At 49.1% G+C, this 14,230-nt stretch overlaps 1 protein-coding gene across 1 annotated transcript; it reads left to right on the top strand.

The window, feature by feature from the left end:
* Nucleotides 1–2,700: 2,700 nt before the first annotated feature.
* Tmem74b (transmembrane protein 74B) lies at nucleotides 2,701–3,435 on the top strand. The gene has a single exon (XM_035446066.1). It carries the CDS (start codon nucleotides 2,737–2,739, stop codon nucleotides 3,433–3,435), a length of 699 nt encoding a protein of 232 aa, XP_035301957.1. The 5' UTR covers nucleotides 2,701–2,736.
* The last annotated feature ends 10,795 nt before the right edge of the window (nucleotides 3,436–14,230 follow it).

Raw genomic sequence — 14,230 nt, 5'->3', positions numbered from 1 at the left:
GTTTTGGGTAAAAGAGTCTTGCTCTAAGAATTTGGGAGCCCCAGTTATCTTCTGGGAAGTGGAGACACTAATGTACCAGCCTAGAAAAGGGGTTATGGGACACTCCCGAGTTCTGCAGGCTTACTGAGGGCTTGATGGGTGGGGGCCACAAGTGGCACCTACTTTCAGGCTCTGAGTAGCTTTTAGTGTCAAGAACAAGAAGCCAACTAGCACTGCTCTCCTTCCTATCTGTTCTCTGGGAACTGAGAGGAGACGGCGCAGGGGTGGGGGTGGGATTCAGAGGGATGCTCTGCCCTCAGGACGCCCATGCTTGACGTCTCAAGTGAGAGCTCAAAGAGCCAGGGAAGGAAGGTGGAGTGTGTGGGTTTGCAAGCGTGAAGGGAATAGAGATTCTTGGGGTACCCATGTTCAACTATTAGTCCCTAGTCCCCATACATACCATGGGATCTCGGTCATGTTTTCTAAGATAGTGATAGAGCTGAGCTATTCCCGAGTTAGTGTTAAGGTGAGAGAGTCTAACAGACAGTCGATGCTCAGCAGGCATGTGTTAAACGGCACGACAGAGGAGGGACCCAGTGATAGAAAGGAGTTGTAAGCAGGAACAGCCTTTGAAACTGAGATGAAAGGCCATGTGTTTGCTAAGAGAACAAGTCCACATGGGAAGGTCAGAAAGACTTCTCACATCCAACCCCTGGGAGTTTCATTCATTTATTCTCTCATTTACCATTGCTTCATTTATTTGCTCACATTTGCACAGAAACACGGGCACCCACAGAGCACTGCAGAATGACCTGAGAATACAGAGAATCAGCTTTCAGGTGTGTAAACACATCAGAGCATGAGAGTCACTCCATGTTAGGGTCTCGGCTACCTGGGCATTTGTGTGTCAGTGCTGTACCTGCAGGACATCAGAGTATGTATTGGACATTGTGCACCTGCTGTGGGGTCAGGTGCGCATGGGGGGGGGGTGTGCCTGTTGAGAAGAGTTCAGACCCACATAAGGGAAAGGGCCAATTACCAATGCCAGGTGTATGTTGTGTGGGGATGGTGGCATATGGCAGTCAGATTTGCAAGAGAAGTTGGAAAGGGAACCTACCGAGTCTGTATGGCTCTAGGATTTGGCCTGACTGGGGCAGAAAGGGAATGAGGAAAAGACAGATCCATGGATATGCTGAAAAGCTGGGATCAGGTGGTCTGGGCTCTCCAGTGGAGAAGCCACAGCAGTTGAACCGGGAGGCAGGGTTGTTGTATATGGCTTAATGAAGAGGCAGGGATATTACAGATGAACAAGGAGGCAGGTGTAGCTAACTTGGTGGGAGCAGCCTCTGTAGGGGAAGTCATCAGGCCATGAACCTGTATGGGAGGGGAAGCTAAAGTGGACATTTTCTGCACACTGTCTCCATTTGCATTTGGATCTGAGGAAGGCTTTGCCACCCCTCCCAGGAAGGCTTCACCACTCCTGTGGGACCAGTCCTTGAGGTGGCCATGCCCATGTCAACAATACACATTCACTGAGGACTTTGCTTGCTCCCTACAAGAATGCAAAGCTTAAAAGGTGAAACCGTGTGTGTGTGTGTGTGTGTGTGTGTGTGTGTGTGTGTGTGTGTGTGTGTAAAGGACCAAAACTCAATGAATAGAATTGGAAATAAAATAGGCAGAACTCCAGTGAACTGTCTGGCCCATGGCTACAGGTTGGTGACCTTTTGGCACGAGGGCACATGTGCAGTGAGTCTGTGTTGTATGTGTCCAGGAATTTGGTAGTATCTTCTTTGTCCCCACTCCCAATCCCTGCCTGCTTACACAAAGGTATTGACTTTGAGCTCAGTTAAGCTTTGAGCTTTCCATTCTTCACCTTCCTTTCTGCCAGGCCACATGCCCTGGGCTTCCTCCCTGGACCCAGTGCTCCATGCATCTGATCTTCTGCCTTCTAAAATCCACACAAATCTCAGCCTTTCCTGCTCCAACAACTTGACTGCCCACTGCTTCTCTGCCAGGCTTTCAGTCTTCTGTGAACTGGCCCAGATGATCTTTGGGATCCCCCTTCCCTTTCTAGAACACCCCATCCTCTGCCTGCTAAGAAGGCAAAGTGGGAAAAACCCACTCTGTTTTTGGCAGTTTTTAGATGTCATCACCCCACCCCAAGATTCCACAAACTTTCGTCCACTAGTTCCTATACTACTGTGTCTGCCACACCTCACCATCACCTCATCTCACACAAGCTCATACAACATTGCCTATTAGCTGAACTGGCCACAGCCTGATGAGCGCTACCCTTACCACACCCAGGAGGGAGGCTTCCCATTTTACAGATGAGAACACTGTTTTTGCAGAGGAGCTCAATCACGAGCTTAAGCACAAGCAAGGAGACTGGGATATGGACCTCATGTCCACTCTAAATTCTCCCATCATGGTGACATCCCATCATTGATACTTCCTGGGTGCTCTACTGTGCACCTTACACATGGGTTACCTCAGCCTTTCCATTAGCACTGTGCAGTAGGGAGTAGTATTAGTATTGTTACCGGGGAATTTTTTCAGTGGGGAAACCGAGGCCCAGAAAGGATAATTGCACCACCACTGTGGAGTGGGTGCCCTAGCACAGGCCACATTGCTCTACTGTCCATAGCTCCCCACAACTGTGCCAGGGACAAGTGTGGATGTTGAGCTTCAACTGACATTCTGTTTTCTCTTCTAGCTGCCAAGGGGCCAAGGGATGAGCTGGGGTCATTCTTCCCAATGGCATCTCCCCCTGGTCTGGAACTGAAGACATTGAGCAATGGTCCCCAGGTTCCAAGGAGACCAGCCCCACTGGGCCCAGTGGCGCCACACAGGATGGGTGTGGAGAATGCCTGCTTCTTCTCCGAGGAGCATGAGACTCATTTCCAGAACCCTGGGGATGCCAGACTGGGTAGCTCCCCCAGTCCCCCTGGAGGTGTCCCCTCACTGCCCCGGTCCCAGCGGGATGATCTTTCTCTGCATTCAGAGGAGGGGCCAGGCCTGGAACCTGTGAGCCGCCCAGTGGACTACGGCTTTGTTTCTGCTCTGGTTTTCTTGGTGAGCGGAATCCTCCTGGTGGTAACAGCATATGCCATCCCTCGAGAGGCCCGAGTCAACCCTGACACAGTGACAGCAAGGGAGATGGAGCGCCTAGAGATGTACTATGCCCGGTTGGGCTCCCATCTGGACAAGTGCATCATCGCAGGCCTGGGGCTGCTCACAGTGGGTGGCATGCTCCTGTCTGTGCTGCTTATGGTCTCTCTGTGCAAGGGGGAGCTGTACCGAAGGCGGACCTTTGTCCCTGGCAGGGGATCCAGGAAGACCTATGGCTCCATCAACCTGCGTATGAGGCAGCTCGCTGGGGATGGGGGCCAGGTCCTAGTGGAGAATGAGGTTGTCCAAGTCTCAGAGACCAGCTATACCACCCAGGGCTCTTAAGGAAGAGTCTACACTATCTTGCTGCTTTAGCTGCAGAGCTTGGAGGTGCCCCAAAGCCTGGGGCTTCAAAGTGAGATCCACAGATGGCCCTGTGGAGGGAGTTTTGGTGCTGGGTTGGGGCGCCTGGGGTCTAGCTTAGGCCCTACCCAGGCAAGCACTGCTGATGTGTTTTGCAGCTTGAAGTTTTTGCATAAGGCTTTGTTTGGAGGATGGCTTCTGCTGCTAAAAAATACATTTCTGGAAACCACTGCTCTTAGAAGATGAGGTTGCTTGGCATTTCTCAGGGTTGGGAGTCATGTGAAAGGTTGCCTCCATTCTTCATGCCTTGGGGAATTCTGAGACCTCCACTATCTTCATTAGCCAAGTAAGAGTGTTGGGTGACCATCTAGGGTAGACTGTGGCTTCATGATGATGGGAGAAGTCGGTTCTGAGGTGAGCCCCCTGCAGCACCCTACTGACTGAACCATAACCCTCCCCTCTCCAGACCCCAGTTGCCCAGTCCCTAAAGTGAGGAGTAGGACTGGGTGCCCCGCCATGGGCCACATCTGCCCTGGGAATAGGAAGCCAGTCTGCCTCTGGACAACCTTCAAGGAGGGATGAGGGCATTTGGCAGGGACTGACCATTGTCAGGGCCATCTTCTGGCCCAGCATTGGTGACTACTACTGCCAGGAGCCAGTGGTTCTCATGGCCCTGCTACAGAGCCCGGGTGAGTGGGTTTGGTTCAATCCAAAATTTGACATGGTGTGAATTGGTCTTGGAATTTGACTTCCTGTGGTGGCTAATTATCTTCGTGGCATATTTACAAAGCACAGTTTCTCCTGGGCACTTAGGTGTGAGGACTTGGTTGTATTTCTGTGGGCATGTTGGGGGCTTATCACCTCCCCCCTCAGTGGGCTGTTACTTGGGCCTGATTTCATCCTGGTAGCAGAAAACAATTTTCTTTAATGCTGGATTTGTAATGTCTGCCTGTCCTTCTCAGTGAAGTTCAGTTGCCAATCATCTGGGGAGAAATAGGGTACACTTAAGTGGCCTGGATACTCCAGCCACATGGATTGCTGTTTGCATCCTTTCTTCAGTGAAATATCCAGGGCCCCTCCAAACTCTAAACTTCTGACAATGGGAATAGGCATGGGTAAGGGGATGTGATGTTAGTGTCAGGCATTGGGGGAGCACTGTCTAGTCCAAAAGGCCCCGGAGGACTTCCAGAGCAAATACTGTGTAGGCTCTGGGAAGACTCTAAAAGGATCATTTCCATGAGCCCTTGCTCCAGGCAGGCTCCTCATCCTCCATCTTAGCTGCCTGTATAAGCTGAGATCCTAGTTCTCGGTGGGGGTCAGAACATGGGGTGACACAGGGTCTGTAGGCTGGAGAAGCCCTGACTATGTGGAACATGAACCTTTAGCCCAGGCAGCTTGAACATCTGGGCATATAATATCACAGCTTCTGAGACAGATCAAATGTCTGCTCATGCTGGCAGTTCTTGCCTGGAGCAGAGGGCTGGGGGATGGTTGAGGGGGACAAAATTGTGCAGCTTGGTTTCGGAGGTTCTGCTGTGGTACTGAGAGGGCGTGGCTTAAAAAAGGATAAAACTCAAGAGAGCAAAAGGTCCCAAGCCCAGGATATATATATATATATATATATATATATATCTATATATATAATCACTTTTTCCCTGCTGGAGCAGGAAAATACTAGACAAAGTGGCAGGAAGTATGCTAGGTAAATTACAGCAAGATGGGGCATTACCAGTGATGGGTCCCAACTTCCTAGTCCATGATGATGATAATAAATGTATCAATCCAAGAGATGTAGATACCTATAGCAGTAGAGGGGACATGTTAGGCTACAGTGCCTACTGAGAGGAGCCTGGAACTGTCCCTTCAGATCAGCTTAAACACAATAAAATGTACTTAAGGGCTAAATCTGCTAGAAAATAAAGGAATGGCATTTTTTTTTTCCAAGCCAGAGGAACCTGCTTTGCATTCCGATAGGGAAACTCCTTTAGAAAGCACATGTGAATGGATCAAGGCAGTCATTACCTTGTCAGTGAATTAAGAAGATTTGAAGAGGCCAAAAGCATTTCCCCAAGATGCAGCTGAGATCTCCCAGCAGGTGGATGGAGGTTTAGGAAGAAGTCGGGGGGGGGGGGGGAGAATGAGGAGTGCTGAGAACTTCCCGTGGGTTTCTTTGGGATTAGATGTAGAGTTGTCCCTGCTGTTGGTGGAACATGCCCGCCCCGTTTCTAAGAACTGCCTCTGCCATCCCACAGACCACTAGACCCCTCAAACCGTGCTTTCTTCATTGTATCTGAACAGTGATTTCAGAACTGGTAAGATCTGGGTTTGAATATGAGTTCTGCCACTTACTGGCTGTGTGACCTTGGGCAAGTTACTCCACCTCTCTAAGTGGGTTAACTGGGTCATATTGCATTCCTTAGGTGAGAATTATGGTTGGCATACATAGTAGGTATTCATGTTTGAATGAAAGGATAAAACAAAAAATTATATTCCTGTCAGAGCAAAGTCCTGGCGCCCTACAGTCCCTGCCCAGCTCCCCAGAGCTCTTGCTAGAGTAGTGTCTTAGGGTCAGAATTAGTGACACAGAAGATCCCATGACTAGAAGCGTGGATGTGGTTTGTCAGTGGGCTCTGCAGCTGGAACATCCTCTCTGGGCCTTGGTTTAGCTTTGTTTCAGGAGTTTCCCTGATGGAGAAAGGTTCTCATTCCAGCCCCGGCGTGACATAACCCAGTGATAACTGGACCCAAGAGACATTTACTGGGAGAGAGGAATCTGTGACCTGACTCCTCTTGCTCATTTGAGGCCCTGGGGTATCTAGGCCCAGGTGTTTAGGCCCATGCCTGTCATCACCTCCACTTCCCCGAAGGTACCTTCTGGGTCTCCCAGTCAACAGGGGTTGCTGGGTGATTCCACCATCATTGCTCTTTTTCTTGGAAATAGCCTCACCTTCCTAGGGATTCTCTTTCAAATGTCCTCCCTACACACACACACACACACACACACACACACACACACACACACACACACACACGGTACCCCCTGTCTACATCTCTGCAGCTTTCCCATTTGACCTTGCTCAGGAGCCAAGGACTCAGCCTCTGGCTGCAGAGTGCTAAGCCAGGGCATCCTCTGGCAGCTGACAATGGTTTCTTTCTCTGTCTGCCACAGACCCTGTGGTTTTAAGCTTCCAACCCTTCCAGCAACAGCCCAGTGTCCCCTCCATAGTTCCCCTCCTGTTTCCTTTCTTGAGGGAGGAGCAGAGTTATGGAGGATTCCAGGACCCTAGTACTTGGGGAGGGGACTGAGCTGGGAACTGGGAGAGCCAGGTCATTGTTGGTTACCACTTCCCTGTGGGTGACAGCAAGCAGAGGGCAGGACAAGAAGGTGGGAGGTTTCTAGAAGACAGAGGTGAGGTTCTGTTAGGGGGAGTGGGTTGTCAGTGGTATGGATATCGATGGGAAGATGTCTCCCATCCAGTTTGTTGGTTTTCTCCCTAAATTACCCAGGGTTAGATTCATCTGGAAGAGAAACTTTCCAGGGTCTTGGTTGAACTGGAGTAGTAGGGAGTGCCCATCAGTGGAGGGATGTTAACATTTACTTGCCAGGAGTCAAGTATCTTCAGAGATGGAGCATAGAGGAGTTAGTTGGATTTAGCTGAGGCTCCCCCAAGCTTCCAAATTGTTAATATGAGGTGAGCCAAAGTCTTTAGGGCCAGAGCCTGGCTTTTTGTTCTGCTTTAGCTTCTGTTCTTGAGCCCCTGGGAATCCCCCTACCCACACCATCCCCTTCCTGGATTGGTTTGTCCTGAGCAGACAGACAGCATAGGACACCTGCATGTTGCAGAGAGTGGCACACAGTGTTGGAGCATTGCCTGTACACAAGTCTCAGAGGGACAAGAGGAAGAACCCCAAGGGTCCATGGAGGCTGATTCATCAGACAGTATAAGGAATGGTAGCTCAGGTGCTTGGCAATGGCTCAGTGCCTCCTGGCCCATTTCTTCTTCTGGAAAGCAGCAGTGCTAGTCCTAATGCCTTCCCTATAAGACTGCAGTGAGGGGTTAATATGTCTTTAAAGCACTTGGCACAGTGCCCTGCATTTCCTAATTGTTCAGTAAACATTCATGTTCTCTTGTTCACCCAAGGTATTCTTCCATGGTTCAACAGATAAACACAGTCCTGGCTGGGCTTCACCCAGGCTGTCTTGTGCAGGATGGTGTGGCTGTGCAGTGCTGTGGGGTACAGAATATGAGAGAGGGTCGGGGTGGGGGAGATATTCAGAGGAGGAGTATGTGAGTTTGGGGGCAGGAAGGTTCTTTTGGAAAGGGGGTACTTAAGGAGAACCTTAAACAACTAGGAAGATGTGGAGAATTGGTGGAAGGGCTCTGGGGCCTCAGCAGCTGGTGAGTGAGATGAGGTGGGCAGGTGGTACACAGGTGACTGAGGAGTGTGCAGTCAGACTCCTGGTGGGTACTTGGGCTTCATCATCTGGAGAAGGGCATGATGGGCAGGTTACTATAAGAAGGCTGTAAGGCATGAGTGTGGCAATGTGGTGAGAGGGTCCGTCCTCTCTATTTTTGCAGGCTTGTCTGGAAGACTGTCAGATACACTGTGGGGGCAATGCTGTAGCACCCATGGCTCTCCTTTAGGGCTTTTACTACAGCTAGGGGACATGGCCCTGACTCCATGCCTCAACTTTGCAGCCTTTTCCTATTTGACTTCTGAGTCTCCAAGGTCAGGGTGGCGGCTGCTGGTCTTCTGGGCTTAAGGAAAAGTAGCAAGTGAAAAGAGACTCACTAATCAGTTCTGGCCCAGGGGAACAAGGAGGACAGGGAAAGAAGGCAGCTGCCATGCCAACCTCTTCCTGGGAGGTGTGGCATCTAGGTCAGTACTGACTCCAGGGCCAATGACATTCAGCAAAACCTCTTTTTTTCCTTCTCCCAGCCTCCCTCACTCAATTCCTTTGTGTGTCCACATCTTCTTTCATTGAAGCTACTCATGGGTGATCTGTGTCACTGCTGCTACACTCTCCCTATAGTCCCTATTTTTTCCATCAGAGATTAAAGCAGGAGAAGCAGGAGCCCAAATGCATACATCTGCAGAGTTTTGCAGGGAATATCAATGAACAACAGTAGTTGGCCGTGGCAGTAGTAGCAGGATTAAAGGAAGTATCTGCTCTGGCCCTGGCCAGCTGTGGCTTTGCAGTCACCAGAATCCCAAGTTTTTCAACTGCAGCTGGACAGTTGGACTTGGTGGGTATGAGGATGTGGGAAGGTGAGAACTGTGGCTGAGGCCAAGGGAGTATCAATGTCATCTTCTGGGGCCAGGAGTGCACAACTTCTTTCCCTGAGGCATTCATAGAGATAGGTGCCTTCAAAACCGTGGGCACTGCTGAACTGCAGGCCAGGGACCACTTGGTGGTGCCACCCAAGCATCCTTATTCCTTTCAGCAGAGATCTGAGTAGCTGCTATGTCCAATTTTAGTTTTAGCATTGAAGAAATGAAAACCCAAGAGTACTGGCAGAGGCTCCTGTGCTGGCTTGAAAGGATGGTGGTGTCAGGGATCAGGAAGAAAGGCAGGTCCTCACCTTCCAGAGATGTCCCCCTACCTCCAGAAATGGGCTGACCTGGCTTGGAGAGCTGTCAAGCTTAATGTACCTTGCTAGAGGTCTCCTCAGCACCACAGAGGCTGGGTGCTGACCAGGGTGCTGAATCGATGTGGCACGTCCTAACAGGCTAGCCAAGTGAGGAGGAAGGAAGCTGGTGTGCTCTTATTACTAAGGGCCCCGGTGACTGTTTTGATCCACACTGAGCAGGGAAGCTTTGGATATGAAGACAATTTCTGTGGTCTGTGCGGCCCTGCCGAAATCTTTCTCATGCATCTACTGTGGACTTGCTTTTTCATTTGTTTAGTGCGGAGTAGCTTCCATCCTACTAACCCCAGAGGGCCAAGGTGAGCAGCAGCTGGGGCCACGTGGCAAGGCCCAGCATAGAGCCCAAGCCCAGCCTTGGGGCCCAGAGGAGCCCCTTATCTCACCCTCAGAGGGCTTACTGGGCCTGTCTCCCGCAGAGTGGAGGTTGTGCCACACGGTATCAGAGGCCCCTTCTAACCTGGGTGCTGCTAGTGCAGTAGCTATTAAGTGCTCAGGGACATGAACACCCAGCCAAACAGGCTCAGTTTCAGAAATTATGCCATCCCTGGGATTATGCAGAATTTCTCCTTTCTCACAGTGTCTCTTTTCCAGATTCTGGGGTGGGGTTTGCCTGTGGATCTTGGTCATGTGAGGTCTCGGTACAGTTCTACTGAAAAGAACTAAAGATTTTAGAGCCAGGCTGATTTAGGTCTGCTACCCCTCAGGGGTGTGTCCAGGACTTGACTAATGCCCCCATCTTCACCTTGGGCTGTAGGAAGCAGTCTGGGATAAGAAGCTGCACACACTATGGGCACCGGATAAACACTTGTCTCCTGCACTGGTTTGGCTCAGAGTTCCTCTCCTTTGTGTCTGAGCTCGATGCTCACTTACCCACATGACTTTGATAATGATAGCAGCTGACACCCACTGGGCCCCCACTACCTTTAGTAAGACACATATAGTGGTACTCTCCAGAAATCTTGCAGGCAGGGGTAACAGTTACTTCACGACTGCACCACTAGTGTGCTGGAGTCATTTCTACACTTGGTTTCTGTCAAACGACCAGGCCTTTCTAACCCTCTGGTTTAGAAATGAGGCTGAATGATTAATGATGAGGATTATCTCACGGGGCACTCGTATATTTAAAGTCCTTTATGAAATATGCTTGAATGAGCCGTAGGGTTAAGGGAATGGAGGGGATATTAGGTCCAACCAGGGAAAATGTAAACATGAATGCATTAATCGTGTATGCCATCAACTGACACTGGCTGATTTAGTTCTTTGTTCCTGATATCCAGGTGAAGGTAAAGAGCTATCTGTACCTTTGAACATCAAACTCAGTGTGCACACAGAATGTGAACTTGTCAAAAGGCAAGTTCATTGGGGCTGGAGAGAAGGCTCAGTGGTTAAGAGCAGTGCTGTTCTTCCAGAGGATGTGGGTTCAATTCCCAGCACCTGCATGACAGCTCATAACTATCAGTTAACTCTAATTCTAGGAGCTCTGCTGCCCCTTTTGGGCCGAGTGCACACCAGTCATGCACCCAGTACACATACATACATCCATGCAGGCAAAACACCCATACACATAAAAACCACTCAAATTCAAATGTCTAAGTCTGAGGTGGGCCCTGAGATTATTCATTTCTAACAAGACTCCAGGCAACACTGCTGTTGGTGGTGCTGTGTAGAAAGACCCCCCTTTGCGGTTCTCCAACCTGCATGATCTGTGAATTACAACGGGAACTTGTCAACAAGGGACTTGAAGGCCTTTCCTTAAAGCTGTGATGGGGCCCAGGATGTACTGATACATACAACAAGCATTTCAGGAGCTAGTAGGCTGTGGCAAGCAAGAGGGTGGTACCCATCTCCATCACGGCTATGACATCATCACAGGAGGCTCAGCAGACCTGTTCCAGTGCACCTTCAAAACAGCAGAGATGGGGAAAGAGAATAAGGGTATTTCTGGGACTTCTGGCTGCTAGTGTCTGAGAGGTATTACAGGTTCTCACAACCAGGTGTAGTCAGTCCATTGAGCCTTGAACTTGGAATTAAGCTGTGTGGACGGACACAAGGTGATAAGAGTGAAAGGCATTCACTTTCTGATGCAGATCTGGGCAGCTGCTGTCTTACAGTTCCTACTTCTCAGACCCCGGTAAACTGGCCCCTAGGTTGACTGAGTATTTACTGCATTGAACTTCCAGACTGGCCCCTCCTATTCACTTGTCCCCCTGAACCATTACACTGTGACTTTCCCAGCACTTACTTTATGTAGCTCATAACCACTGACATTGTTTAGTGGTTACCTAGAGAACTTTACTGTGAGTAGGGGATAGGCCTCTCATTTCCACAAGCACTGCCTTAGTAAGACTTCCCGATTCGTTCTAGGATCCGTCCAGTGATCAGGGCCTTGCTGGTCCTCACTGCCCATACCTTTACTCTCAGCCATGCCTGCCTTTTGACCTGTTCTCAGGAGCAGATAGATTCTGTGTCAAGCCCGGGTGAAGTGATTCAGTGTAGCACCCCAAGGGCAAACAATGCCTAGGCCCAGCGCCTAGGATGCCTGCTGTGAGCATCTGCTCTAAAGATGAACAGTGGTCAACGAGCAAACAAGTATTACTGACCTGTAAAGCTGGAAATATGCCTGGGGATTGTCACTGGTGGTGGGACCTGTCTTTACTGGAACTGCACCAAAGGGTACAAGATCAGGTGACAAGAGAATATGAAGTGATCTGTGGATTGTTTTCCTTCTGTGAAGACAGCCATGGATCAATAACAAAGTGTCATCAATGACAACTCATGAGGAAGCTGGGTTCCAGAGGGAGGCTGTACAGACTTGTTCTCCAGCTATGTGTTAACAGGTACTAACTCTACCAGAGGAATGTAGCCCCATTTAATACTTGAAACATTCCTGGGGGCAAGGTCTTAGGAGACTCTGACTTAGATTGGACTGAGGTTGGCTGAAGCTCATGACTAAGGAGATAAATGCAACGCAAAACTCAGCCAGCTCTAAGAATAGAAAAGACAGCAAGCCAAGAAGAGAAGGTGGGATGTGGGCCGGGGCATCCTAGAAATAGTAAGAGTGGTCTGTTTAGCACCAAAAGACAATGATTTACAAGTAGACCTTGATTCTATTTGTAAGCCACTGCATGAGCTATGAAATTTCAAACCAAGTGAAAGTGATGCTCTGAATCTTATTAGATGTCCAAAGGTTTCAGGAATTTCCCCCAGAGAAAAGACCATCATGTATCATATCTAGCCCACAACATCCCCAAAGTTCAACCTATCTCCATGACTGGTCATCACTACCCCACGGTGGCTATTACCAAAGCCACAAGTCCTCTTCCTCAAAGGCAAGCTGCTCTGGTCTCTCTCTGCCCTGCATACTCTTGCTCAAATTTTTCCATTAAAAAAATACAAAATACAGGACAAGAATGCAAATAACACCACTAGTTTGGCCTCAAGCAAGTGTTTGGTGAGGCTGTGGAGAAAATGGAGCATTACTGGCAGTATGAAGAGTGTGGCTGTTTTGGAAAACATTGGCAGTTCCTCAAAAAGTTGAAGTGTTAACATGGGAGCCTGCAAATCCATCCCCGATGAATTCGATGACTTGAAAACATCTGCCCACACAAAAAACTTGTACATGAACGTTAACAGCATTCAACATAACAAGCAAGAGGGAGAAACAATCCAAGTGCCCATCACCTGATAAATGAATAAAATGTGATGCAGCCATTCCATGACTATACAGCCACAGAATAAAGTGTTGTTGCTACAATCACATGAACAGTGGAAACAAGGTGTGGAAGATGCTGGACACAAAGGCACATATTGAGTGATTTTACTTAGAACTGTCCAGAATAGGCAAATCTGTAGACAACTGACTGGGGGCTGCCGGGGCTGGGGAAGGAGAAATGGGTGATTGCCAATACGGATAGTTTTTTTGGGGGAGGAATTATATCTGGGGGCGGATGTACACACGGCACTGTGAATACCTACAACCCACTGAGTTGTGTACTTTAAAGTGAGGGTGAACTCCCTGGGTGTGTAAATTCTCTTAATAAAGTTGCTAATAAAAAAAAAAACATTATTAAGTGCTTTTTGTTTATTGTGAAGGCTCCAATTTGGGGGTTCTATAGGACATAAGCCTGAAACATTTCCTCTTGCTGATAGCTAATCACAGCTGGAAGGAGAGGTGACAGAGATCCAAGCAGGCACTAACAGCTTGACCAGAAGTTCCTGGTGGCCCCATTCGAGGCTACCCACATCTATGATACTGTGTTTCTCAAGAATATTATGTAAGGTGACTCACAGGAAAATAACAGCAACAACAAAAATGGCACATTCTACAGGACCACTGTAACTTTTGTTTGCAGAAAATAGAACTAACGTACATAACTATCTTTTTTACCTTTACTATTAAAAGGCCCAACTGGAGAATGTTTCCATTTTACCTTCCCTCAAATCAGGGCCCTGGTTATCTACTTTCCCCAACCTATCTTAAGAATTCCAGCCATCTGTTCCTTTAAATGCTTCCCTGCATAAAAAGGGATGCTTTAATGAGCAAAATGCCCTAAGCTCTTTCGCAGGTATGATCCAATTCCAAAACCAAACCAAAACATTCTACTTAGCGGCCCTCAAGTATGATGGTGATGCACAATGAATGGTCACTTTGCCCCACAGATCACAGGATGCTCTAGAGCCTCAAGGTGGTCAGCACCTGACCCATGTGACCCCCTTACGCAGCCAGGGAACCTGCTTGTGCTAGCTTGGCCCTGAGGCCCAGCCTCCACCTGAGACTGGCCCCGGTCCTGTCAGTTCAGTTTACCTACCCATTCCTGGGCTGGGCACACAGGACACCCTCCTAGAATGTACCCCGGAAAAACTGCAGTAGCTTGTTGCTGCTTATAGGTAAAATGGTAAGTCCTAATCTGGAGGAAGGACTGCAAGGAGCTGAGACATGAAAGGAGCCACATGGTTGAATGCTAGCTGTGGAATGAAGTACTTAGTGTCTTGATTTGGTGTCTCTTGGCTTGGTCCTCTATTGTGCTCTTTCCATCTCTACAGCACAGGGCTGAGCATTGCCAATGCCTGTCAGCTGAGGCTTCAAGGGATCCAGAGAATTCCACAGATTGGGTGGGCTTGGACAC

Source organism: Cricetulus griseus, chromosome 6 (assembly GCF_003668045.3).
Source record: "Cricetulus griseus strain 17A/GY chromosome 6, alternate assembly CriGri-PICRH-1.0, whole genome shotgun sequence".
Classification (NCBI taxonomy): domain Eukaryota; kingdom Metazoa; phylum Chordata; class Mammalia; order Rodentia; family Cricetidae; genus Cricetulus; species Cricetulus griseus.
This window is presented reverse-complemented; position numbering and strand designations above follow the sequence as displayed.